Genomic DNA, 12,372 nt, shown 5'->3' with positions numbered 1-12,372 from the left:
TGCGGGAAATCCTGCCGGCGGGACAGGCGTGCGCAGAGGTGTCCGCGCCTCCGACAGGACGATCGCGAGGAATCGCAAAGGGATTTGCAGCCCTCTTCCTTGGCAAAAATAGTAATAATAATAATATATATAGCTATATCCCCGCACACTCAGCTCTTTTAAGTATGCTTTCAACAGATCCTAATGCAGCCTGTGGCCTTAAAAGCAGTGTTAGAGGGCCAGCACACCCCAGGCTATAGCTTTGGTTTGACAGAGTTAGTTATACCTGCTACCCAGTTCCTATCTTTTGCCTCCTCCCCATCGCCACCGAAACTGCGTTTCATGAGGAGCTGGGGCGAGACCCCACTCACCTGGCAGTGACAACTCTGCTTTACCTGCAGCTGCTGGCGGTCTGGTGAGCCCGCAGGAGGGTGAGGAGGAAGGAGGAGTAAGTGGTTTTACTTAATGCTCCAGCCTGCTGGCTGTCAGCTCTGGCCTTCTGTACTTTTTTGGACCCTTTAGGAGTGGTGCAGGGTTGGAAAGGATCCTGCTGCAGATGAATGTATGCGTAAAGGCTTAAAAACACAAGTCAGTTTCATTAGTTGTTACTGTTACCGAAGGTAATATTTACAGCTCTAACTTAGCTCTGAGCTCTGGAGCAACCCATAGTGATCATTTCTGGAGAAGGCAGAGTGGTGGCATTGGGTCCGATGATGGCAACTGGGCTGAAAGGGACACCTGTCTGCACTTGGGCGACAGAGTGAAGGGCATGAAAAGGTTAATATTGACCTTTTCTTTGTGTATGTTTTTGGTTTGCAGTTTCCCTGGTCCAGTTCAACAGGACAAGCTCTGTTTGACTGTACTGCTGTAAAGCAGGAAATGTCAAAGTTATTGGCAGGAATATCAGGTTTGTCTCTGTAGGTTTCTGTTCCAGCAGACTCAGTGAGCTGCACTCTGCAGCTACTAGTTGTTACTTCTTTTTGATGTACTGCCTTTGGCATATCCCTGAGTCTTAAAATCATAAGGAACTTTAGTAACAGTTGCATGGGATTGTAGGATGTGCATGTAGCTATTAGGGGAGAAGGCTTCCGTTTCTTCCTCAAACTGCAGGTATCTCTGACCTTTTCCTCTGCAGGTTCCCTGGGTTTTTCCATGTTCTTTAGTTTTTCTGTTGATTTTTATATGGTACAATGAGCAGGGATCAATTTAATCTTACTGTTAAAGTAAAAATCAGTTCTGCACTCTTTACTACAGTGATGCTTGGATCTATCTATGGATTAGAAGAAAGTATCAACTTTCCTTTATATTCATGTTTAAAGGGGCACTGTCAAAGTGTTTCTTACAGTGCTTTAAAAAATGCTTTTCCCACTGCTTCTAATAATGCCTTGTGCGAAATCAGTTCTGTTGTGTGTTTATGCATTGAATGTGCTTTCATTCAATGTATACGCAAATTGATTTGCTATGGTAAGGATGCTTGAGCGTGTGCTTGAGGGTTTAATTAAGAAAAACGCCCTTTTATTAGGTATCCTATGAAGCTTGCATAAAGAACCAGAGGTTTGCATAATTACCTATGTGTTCTTTATCCATAAAATGTACAGGGTTTGGCAATGTTTTTAAACTTAGCTTGTCAGAATCAAGGAAAATATTTCTTGCTTAAAAAAAAAAAAGCTTCAGTAAGTTACATATGCAGTGTGGATTGATAAATGGCTAGAGGAAATTCACTAAGGCTGTATTTTGAGCTCTACCAGTCTATGCAATTGATGGCATTATTCAATTGGCAGTCTTTGCAGGGAAGTTAGAGCAATAGGCTGAAACTGTGTTGCTCTCTAGATGTACACTTGCTCCCTAAAGAAAGTTTCAAGAAAACTTTGCTGAAAACAGTAAGCTTTATATATTTATCCTGCCTGTTAACTTCCTTTTGCTCTTCTTCCCATAGAAGTCTGGCTCACCTGCTATTGTGCTTTGGCTTCCAGAACTGAAAAACAAAAGCTAAAATGAGGACAGAGCAATGGTTTTGTTTGATTGGCTTGGTTTTACTTTTTTTTTTTCCCCCTCTTTTTTGACAACAGAAGATCTTCTAAAACAATTTTTCTTCTCTTCCCGCTCCTCTCTCATAGATTCACAGAATTGTTTAGGTTGGAAAAGGCCTTTTAGATCATCAAGTAGATCACCCTAGCACTGCCTCATCCACCACTAAAGCATGTCCCTAAAGGCCACATCTACCTAAATACTTCAGGGATGGCGAGTCAACCACTTTCCTGGGCAGCCCATTCCAATGCTTGACAACCTTTTTGATGAATAAATTTTTCCAGATATCCTCTCTAAACCTTCCCTGGCACAACTTGAAGCCACTTCCTCTTGTCCTATCGCTTGTTACTTGGAGAAGAGACCAACTCCCCACCTTCCCACAACCTCCTTTCAAGCGGTTGTAGAGAGTGATAAGGTCTCCCCTCAGCCTCCTCTTCTCCAGGCTAAACAACCATAGTTCCCTCAGTTGCTCCTCATAAGATTTCTGTTCTGGACCATTCACCAGCTTCCTTGCTCTTCTTTGGACACATGTTGTTCTTCACTTGTTGCTTCAGGTCTTTTTCTATGTTTTTGTTAGTCTTGACTTTATAAATTGTTTACAGTTGGATAAAACAATTTGGGAAATGAACTACATGTAAAAATAGATAATGCACATTCCTACCAATGATGGTGGTACAGTTAAAGATTATTCTGTAGCTGATTACGTAGAAACTGTCTTGTGTGTACAAAATTCCATGTTCCATTCAGTGCCATAGAACTGAGTGTTTGGTGTTTTTGGGGTTTTTTAATGTTAAAAGTGTTAATAAAGACTCAGCTTAGACTTCTATATTGCTAGGTGAAGCTAGCTGTAATGGTGGCTCCTGTAAGAAGTTGCTCAAAACTTTCTCTGGTTCTGAGTCAGACCAACCTCTGGGGCTTAACCAATTGGGCACCTCTGCAATCATTTAAGAAAAAGAACCTGGAAGGGGAAGGTCCTTTTTTTCTGGGAGGTGGTGGAAGGGGTCGGATGAGAGTGAAGCGACCATGCGGACCCCAAAGTCAGTGAGGAAAGAGGAGGAGGTGTGCTGGAGCAAAGGCCTCCCTGCTTCTGTGGTGAGACAGAAGCTGTCCTTCTGACAGACATGGAGAGCAATGGTCAAGCTGAGATTTGTTGGCAGCTCACGGAGAACCCCAAGCTAGGGTTGGTGACTCTGCCTGGAGGAGGCCACAAATCTGTGGGAGGCAGTGTTGGAGAAGAAGATGCCCAGAGTGCTGCTGGCCACAGAGGAGTCCCACACTGGAAGAGCTGTAGCCCTTAGGAAGGACTCATGTTGGAAGGGTCAGGGAAGGAGGGGGTTCATTAGGGATTGTATCCCTTGGGAGGGACCTCATATTGGAGCAGGGGAAGAATGTGAGGAGTCTTCCTCCTCTGAGAAGAAAGAAGCAGCAGAGACCACCTGTGAGTGACTTACCACAACTCCTGTTCCCTATCCTCTGCACTGTTGAGGGGGAAGGAGGCAGAGATACCGGGATAAATGAGCTGGGCTTGGGAAGAAGGGAAGGGTTGGGGAAGGAGACCTTAAAGAGCTGGTTATAGTTTTCTCATCATCCTGCTCTGTTTTTGCTTTATGTCCCGTTTCCAGTTGGTAGTAGGTAAACTCTTCTCTCTTCCCTGAGTAGTTAAGTCTGTTTTGCTTGAAACTATAACTGGCAGTGAGCCCTCCCTGCCCTTGACAAAGTTTGACTTAGTTGAAAGTTACTGAGGGAGAAGATAAAGAGGCCACCAGCCCCAGCCAAGGAACAAAGGTGTCCAGTGATTCTTTCCCCACTTTCTGTTGGATATCACTAAACCCAATAACTGTGTCTGTTCTGAGAAGGTTTTAGTTTGCTTGGATATTGACTGTACATGTCCCTGGGACATGTTCATGTATAATGGCAGTACGCAGGAAGTTAAGGAGCTTCACCTTCATTGGGAGGGCATCATGAAAATAGAGATGACTGTCTTTTCAGCCTCTTCAAAATGCTATTACAAGTTTAAATAGGTTTGTTGCCTTTTGGATTTTGTCAGTGGATTATCATATAGCAGCAGCGTATCTTTGTAGCTTGTAACACAATTGTGATGCTTTTAGGAACTGACCTGAAGTAAACAGTATTTTGATCTCTATTTTAAAATACAGGGTTAGATATAGATAAGGTAACATATTCCTCCTTTGTGCTTGGTTTTCTCACTTATATTTAGTTTTTTTTAAACATTTGACTTCCTCTTGTAATTTTCAGATCTTAGACCTCTTGGTTTGAGTTGGAGCCTGTGGGAGAAATGGGTTTTGCTGAGTACTCAAATGCTCCGGAGATTTTTCTGCTAACATGGAGAATGCATTTTGCAGCGTGGCTAGAAGATGTCTCTGTATATTAAAAAAAAATCAAACAAAAAACAAACCCCCACTGCAAACAAAAGAGTGTTGTCACTGCTGGACTTTTTTCCCCCTGCTAGTAATGGCCTGCCTTTGCTTTAAAAAAAGCCCCCCCAAACCCATGCTTTTCTGAAAATTACATCTTAGTGGGTTTCTTTAGTTGTTAAGTTGGTCCATTTCATTTCCAGGCTTGCCTATGTTATATTAAGTTCTTAATTTTGTTAGTATTATCATTTGGTTCTCCTGTTTTGCTGGGTTTTGTGGTTTCCTTAATATTTTTCCCATGTGTTACAGAAGCAGAAGAAATGGTGTGGACAGTACACAGCCATTTTTAATACTTTGATGAAAATGTCTGTGCCTTTGATATGCTGAGACCTGCAGATGAAAATAGATCCAAAAGCAATAAGCCTGATGCTTCAGACCTGCTGTTAGTTTCTAATAGCATGGCAAATACAATTGCTCTGCTCACATATGTAGTATTTTCAAGTATCCTTCAGAATAATAGGTCATGGCACCAAATTGTAAGGCTGTTGTATGTGAGTGCATTTCCAGTTAAAGCACGGTTGACAAAGGTTGAGTACTGCAGAAAAATCACTGACCCTTTATTCTGTTGTATGCATCCCATATGCAAAGATGCCGTTTGTGTTTTACAATTCTAGAGAGTGACTTCTCATTTGACTTCAAGTTTAGCTCTGCTTGGCAAAAAACTAAATTGCAATCAATTCCCACTCGATAGAGCTATTCCTTGTAGCTCTGTCTATTTATAATGCTGAGTTTTTCTGCTCTGTTTTTTTAATCAGTGTGGACTGCTTATACACCTTCATTCTACCATTCTATGATTCTATGATTGATTCAATTATTTATGTATTCTTTCTGATGTTAGGAGAAGGAAGTTAAAACCAGGACACTTCTCCCTTCACATGACTGACCTAAAGCGTAAGCCTTTTTGTCTGACAGGGAAATGCTAGTTGTCTTCTCTGCAATCATACAGCTCAAACAGGCAGGGAGACAGTTTTTCCTGTACGCAGGAGTGTATACCTCACTCCTCAAAGACACGATTGAGAACAACAGACTACAGGATGGAGAGCCCACAGTTTCACTTTCCTGGGCAGGTGTTTTAATCCTTTAGCTATTAACACAGAATGCATACGTCAACATTCTACTTCCACCACTGCTTGAATTCTTCAGTCTCTTAATCAAGTTCACTTGATGCTGTCAGTGTATTTTGGGGATCATCTAAAGGTTGGTTAATGCATTGGTCCCCTTTACAGGGCATTGGTAGGGGAATATGCAATTGTGGTATCTGAAAGTTTGGGGCCTGGGATAGGTAGCAAATTTGGCAGCAGTTCTACAAGTGTGCAGCAGTAGACTTCGAAGCTAGGAAACAGCTTACCTGGCAAACACGTATCATTCCGGTTTTTTAATCTAAAGGGACAGTGAGCAGCACAGAAAGTTTCACAGTGTGATAGGAGGACAGGGAAGAACCCAGTCTTCCCCTCTAATTCTGTCATGGATTCACTGCAGCAGGACTTAAAAAAAGGAACTTTGTGCTTATGGATGTGTGTCCCTGTGAATATGGTACATTTACTTTACAGTTATTGAAATATAATACATATGTGGAGATATAATAAATTCAGAGCCCATTCTCTTGACTCCTACTATCACTGTCACTGTTGTTTTTCTCAGGCTTGACATATTTGGACTAGTTGTTCATAGCTATTACCTAATGACATAGCTGTTATAGTTGATTCCAGGCTTGCCTCTTCAGTTAAATAAGCCCATGTTTTTTCTTTCCTTGAAAGTTTTATTCTTAATGTTTAATTTGTCCTTCATTTCAAAGGTTCTGAAGAAAAAGCACTTGAAAGATGTGCATCTCCAACAAGTGTCTGTAAGAAGGTTTGCATCGTTCAATCTCTTTTCGGTAGAAGACCAGAATACAGAAGAGGAAACTGGGACCTGGGTTCAGTATAAAAGCATCTTTTATCCTGAGTATAGTGTGTCCTTAAGGTAACCATCGCTTAAGTTTTAAGTATTTCCTAAGATATACAGGCCTGAAATATAAAACTCATTATTCTTCCAGTGTTTTGTATAACTAGGGCATAATTTACAAACAAACTGTTAGATGTTATTTTTAGTTGTTTATTACAGTAAGCAGCTTGTCTGGTGGGGTTATTTTTTCAGTACATTTCACTGAAGGGCCAGAGCTTGAATGAAAATACTGATGATTGTACCTATAACAGAAAAGAAATATGAGTTTTATTTTATACTGCTAATAGCTTTCTGTTTTGACATTCTTCAAATATACATAGGATGTAAAAAAAAGGAACACATTTACTTGTAATATTAATTAAAACTTAATGACATGATCACAGAATCACAGAATGGTAGGGGTTGGAAAGGAACTTTAGAGATCATCCAGTCCAATTCCCCTGCTAAAGCAGATTCACCTTGGTCAGTCTCGCAAGCACATTTTCAGGCTGGCTCTGAAAACTTCCAGAGGAGACTCCATACCCTCCATGGGCAGCCTGTGCCAGGGCGCTCTCACTCTCACAGGAAAGAATTTTTTTTCTTGTGCTTAAGTGGCACTTTTAATGTTCCAGCTTATGTCCATTACCCCTTGTCCTGTCACAGAGAAAGTATTGCCCCATTCTCCTGACATCCACCCTTTAGATACTGGATGGAGAGTGGCTTAGCAATAACATTAGCCAGCTCCTTCAGCATTTGTGGGTGCATCCCATCAGGACTCATGGATTTGTGGGTGTCCAGCTTGCCTAATAGGTCTCTAACCCCATCCTCTTCTACCAAGGGAAAGTTGTCCGTTTTCCAGACTATCCTACTGTCCTTAAGTAGGGCTTCCTGAGGGCTGGCCTTGGCTGTAAAGAATGAAGCAAAGAAGCATTCAGTAATTCCACCTTCTCTGCATCCTCTGTCACCAGAACACCGTCCTTGTTCATCATGGGCTCGCATTCTCCCTAATCTTCCTTTTGCTACTGATACACTTGAAGAAGCATGTCTTTTTTTCCTTTACTTCCTGTGCCAGAATTAATTTCAAAAGGGCTTTAGCCTTCTTTGTTTCACCCTTGCATGCTCTGGCAATATTCCTATACCCTTCCCAAGCAATCAGGCCCTTTTTCCATCTTTTATAGATTTCTTGCATGTCCTTGAGTCACTCCAGTAGCTCTTTGTTCATCTATGCAGGCCTCTTTGCCTCCTTTTCCTCATTTTCTAATTGTAAGGATACATCAATCTTGGGCTTGGAGTAAGTGTCACTTGAAGATCGACCAGCTTTCTTGGGCTCTTCTACCATCTTGAATCGCAGTCCATGAGGTCCCTCCAAGCAGGTCTTTGAAGAGGCCAAAGTGAGCTCACCTGAAGTCCAGGATTGCAATCCTGCTTGGTGTCCTGCTTCTTCCACACAGGATCTTGAACTCCATCATCTCACGGTCACTGCAGCCAAGGCTGTCTGTAATCTTCCACGTCCCCAACCAGACTTTCTTTGTTTGTTAGCACAAGGTCCAGGAGAATGCCCCTTCTTGGTGGCTCTTTAACCACCTGTGACAGGAAGTTGTCATCAACACACTGCAGGAACCTCCTGTACTCTGTGTGCTTGGCTGAGTGGCTTTGCCAGCAAATATCAGGTTGGTTGAAGTCCCCTGTGAGGACCAGGGATTGTCATTGAGAGGCAGCTCTCAGCTGTTTGTAGCAGGCCTCATCTACTTCCTCGTCAGGTGGCCTGTAACAAACTCCCACAACAGTATAACCCACATTACCCTGTCCCTTAATTCTCACCCATAAACATTCAACCCGTCCCTCATTGCATCATGTTATGAACAACATGAGGTTATTAATAAAGTTTTAAAAGCGTTTTGGTAGTGACCTACATCTTGTTAAATCTTCTTCTTCATGGTTCTTGTAAAACTCAATAACTTGGAAGCCAATTTGCAAAACAAAAGAATAAAAACATCTCTTCCTAGAGAAATGATCTATACTTATTGGAGAAATCTAATATATATTACAGCAGGTAAACCAAATTAAGATATTTGTATAAAAAAACCCCTGAACTAAAGCTACACATAACCCAAAAAGCCCCTGAGTCCCCATCCCGAAACACTCTGAAGGAGTGTTAATGAGTTCTCAGTAGCTGTAGCAAAACAGAAAAGTTTATAGCTCCTGTTCATTACTGTGTGTGTTTTATTTTGGGGTTTTATTTTCCTTTTCCTCCTGCTTTGATCTTCTTTTCCTTGTTCAGTTTTGAACATATCTGTAACATGATTTTGCCTCAACAGGTTTCACTGCAACAGTACCTTAAGCATCCTTGAATCAATACTTGTCTTACAGACCTTCTTTAGCCCTGCTGAGAATGTAGGATTTTGCATTCTGTGCACAGTAGAGGATATTCTGGGGAGCCTGAGACATTTAAAGTGTGAAGTATGTTTTTATTTAACTGGAACCTTTAAATTAAAGTCATTCTTAGAAATAACAATCTAACACAAAAAAAGTGACCATCATTAACTGTGACGTTTCTCCAAGGTTATAAAACAAACCAAAACATATCAAGAAAAGAAATAAACCAAACCAAAAAACTCCACCAGCCCCACAACACTACATGGAAGTTGCTTTAAATTTGAAGCTGAGTGATAAGTCAAATATGAAATTGTTTAGAGCTTTATATAAAGCCTTAATTTTTTATTTTCCAAGCTTATAATTATTGATGCTAAAGGGTTTCAAAAGAAAACTTTTCCACTTGAAAGTACTCTCAATTTGTAATAGAAGTAGGTACAGTGTTTTTAATATGTGTGAATTTTTCCAGGGAATGCTGTGGATTCATCCAGATGCTCACACATTTCCTAATCTTTTTGTGCAGTCTCTGTTGCCTGATTTTAGATCTTCAGAGGTGCACTGGTAATAGGAAATGTGAAGCATTTAGGTAGAATTTTGACTGAGAAAATCTTCAGTCCTTTATACTGCAGTCCAGAACTTCTTCATTCAGGCTCCTTTGTTCACTGCCATGGGCTGCGACACTCAGTGTCACTTGCTTGATTTACAGGGTACATGAGTTTTAGGGTAGGAGGTGAGCTAAGGTTCACATGTGCCAGCAATACAAAAGCCAAGGGAATGTCAGGCTGATCTTGCTCTGACATTTGGCATTTGGGCACTTTCTGTTTCCATCGCTTCCCATGTCATCAATTTTATTTAGTATTTTTTATTTGGCTAGTAGTAGTTTCATTAATAATAGCACACAGCTCAAACTGTAGACTGTGATTGAGCATGGTTTTTATGTATGATTTTATTATTGGTGGTTATTAAATAGTATTCTAAGTATGGGGATGGTATGTTTGCCTTTTATGTTCCTCTGAGCTTAGCCAGGGGAAATGTACAGTTTCTGTGCTGGAGCAGACTCACATTGGGTTTCACAAACTTGTCTGTTGACAATAGGGACATTGTCTCCTGGTGGGGAGTTTTATTTTTGATTTTTCTCTGTATTTTGTTCCTTTCTAGAGGATTCTCAGTGTTTTATAAAAATAGTAATCCCCGATCATTTTAAGAATAACACTTCTGTATAAAATGTTTTCTCTCTATATTGAAATAGTGGCAATAGATAGCATATACTTCTTATTTCAGAATATTGCAGTGAGATAATGAAAAGAAGGAGAAAATACTCACTGTGTATTTGGCCAGGGGCAGAATATAAATACCTGCAGCAAAATACACTTTACCGTAAGTCTGTATTAAAGAAAGTTTCTTCTCTGTTTTTTAGGAGTAGTAATTTAAGAGGGTATGTAGAGTTTATATGTATGTAACATGTAACATTATGTGCATGTAATGGCTTAATGTACATAACAGAGCAACAGTTGTCCTTGTGAAGGTAAGAAATCTTGGCGTATGCAGTCCTGGATCTTTGAGAACTGATTGTGCCTCAGAAACTTAAGGATCCTCTGTATGTCTGATAGTCTTACCTTTGTTTTTCTCTTCTCATTGGCAAAATACAAATTATCCCAACTTTCATCAGTAGAAGCAATTTTAACAAGATAACAAGAGCATATTATTAACATATTATTAACCATAACATCAGTCAGGTAAACCCAGAACAGCGTGCTTCAGTAGGAAAATCTGTTTGTATATCTGATTGTCAGGAAAAAAATGTTGCTGTGGCCCCTCTAAAATCTTGACAAAAGTGCTTTTGATGTTTTCCCTATGCATTAACATCTTTTTGAGAAAGCTCATTGCATATGTTGGATGTTAAAAGGGTTGTCAGCTAATATCTTGACAAGACTAAATACCTAAGAAAGTTCATAAGGTTGTTAGTGGCTTTTGGCAAAGAGTCTAAAGGTCATGCTATATCAGTTCAAGAGCTATCAAAACTGATCAAATTGTATATTCAGATATGCTATGACCTAGCTGGAATTACTCTTCTAGAGGGACTTGGGAACCAGTGTGTTAGGCAAATAGAAGCTTCAATAGGAACTGCCAGACACGTGCATGCTTTTCAGAACTTCTCAACGCAGCTTTTTTTTAATAAGTTGCTATTTTTCTAACAAAACTAATCTTGGATTCATACTTGGGAAAGAAGAGTTTATGCCATATTTTTCTGTCACTACTTTATTTTAGAATCATTTGTAATAAGTCTTCCAAAGCAGGAAGCCTGAAGCACTGATTATAAGGCAATTTTTGCTTTAAAAACATAAGCTGGATTTATGTGCCGTTTTGACTAGATACTTTAGGAGATATCATCGACTCATTTTAAAAATCCCTAGAACTCTACTAGTTAAACAGTGATCTCTGTGTACCTAATGAAATGTAGATTCACAGCAAGTGGTGGAAGGTCATCTCTTGATGTTCGTATGGAGTGCTTCACAGTAGCTCTGGGGTAGGAAAAGGAATGTCTGATGAGTGTGACTTTTGTTTGCTGCAAAAGTTGTGTTAAGGTGAAATTTCTCGTGCTATAACCTAGAAACCCATTTGATTAGTCTAGTCTCATTTGGGTTTGTACTGAATTTGATGTGCTTACACACTATATCCTTGTCCTGATGATATAAATTCAGTGACTACATACATGAAATTGCTCACTAGTGTTGTTTTGCCATTAATGTTAGCTAAAAAATAAAACCCTAAACTGGCAGGAGATCAGCTAGGGAATCAAGCTGAATGTTTATGGCAATCTAACATGAAAAATGTAAACACAGTGAGTCCAAGCTGGAGTCTCGCTGCAGTTTTTACATTTCGATTTGGATACAGAAAACTGAGTAATCTAGTCTGTAGGTGAAGAATATAAACCTAATTTTGAGTGAAATTTGTTGCAAACTTGAAGGGGAAAAAGAGATCTTTCATTACAGAAATTATCTGTTCTTTTGGGTCTTTATTAAAAATATGTTTTGATTCATAAACTTTAATGTTTATTTGTTAGCTTTGTTCAAGTTATTTTTGAACTTCGGTGTTATTTCAATTTGCTGTTAAAAGTTGTACTTGTGCAAAGTACCTGTTTTCTTGGTGATAGATATAGTGTAAGTCGAGACATTTAAAAATTTTATTGAATATTGCATTTCTAAATCCTTTTATTCTTAGTGAGAAATGTGCTTTTAAATTTAAATTTTGTATGAATAGTTCTAGAAATGAAGTTATTATAGATCATAAAGATGCAGTGTCTCACTGTGGAGATGGTGTCTGTCTTTTAGACAGGAAAATTATTCTTTTATTAGAGTTTAAATAGGAGCAATCAATATCTTCAAATTTTCTATTTCAGGATATGGATTTACTTTAAAATTGTAGGCTCATTTTAAGCAATTAGAGGAGAAATAAGTTATTTCTGTGGTAAAATGTTTTCCGCTGATCAGCATTTTAGTGTTTGAAATACTAAAATGCAGAACTGAAAAGAACAATGTTAACAGCTTACAGGAAGGGTTTAATCTTTGTAAAGAGTGTTAAGTGTTCTCTGCAAGGTGTCATGCCTTTATTCTGAATGTGAATGAACTTTTAG

The 12,372-nt window shown here is 39.5% G+C and overlaps 1 protein-coding gene across 2 annotated transcripts in view; it reads left to right on the top strand.

Annotated features, from left to right (window-relative positions):
- CAMKMT (calmodulin-lysine N-methyltransferase) overlaps nucleotides 1-12,372 on the top strand; it is a 226,001-nt gene that overhangs the window by 742 nt on the left and 212,887 nt on the right. The window contains exon 2 of one of the 2 annotated variants that reach the window (XM_061991321.1): nucleotides 6,238-6,293. In XM_061991321.1, the coding sequence (XP_061847305.1) occupies nucleotides 6,238-6,293 (56 nt within the window). Of the gene's footprint in view, nucleotides 1-6,237; nucleotides 6,405-12,372 lie in introns of both variants that reach the window. The other variant, XM_061991320.1, reaches the window with a different exon arrangement.

Source organism: Colius striatus, chromosome 2 (assembly GCF_028858725.1).
Source record: "Colius striatus isolate bColStr4 chromosome 2, bColStr4.1.hap1, whole genome shotgun sequence".
In the NCBI taxonomy this organism is placed as follows: domain Eukaryota; kingdom Metazoa; phylum Chordata; class Aves; order Coliiformes; family Coliidae; genus Colius; species Colius striatus.
The sequence above is the reverse complement of the archived record's forward strand: the minus strand, read 5'-3'. Positions and strand labels throughout refer to the sequence as shown.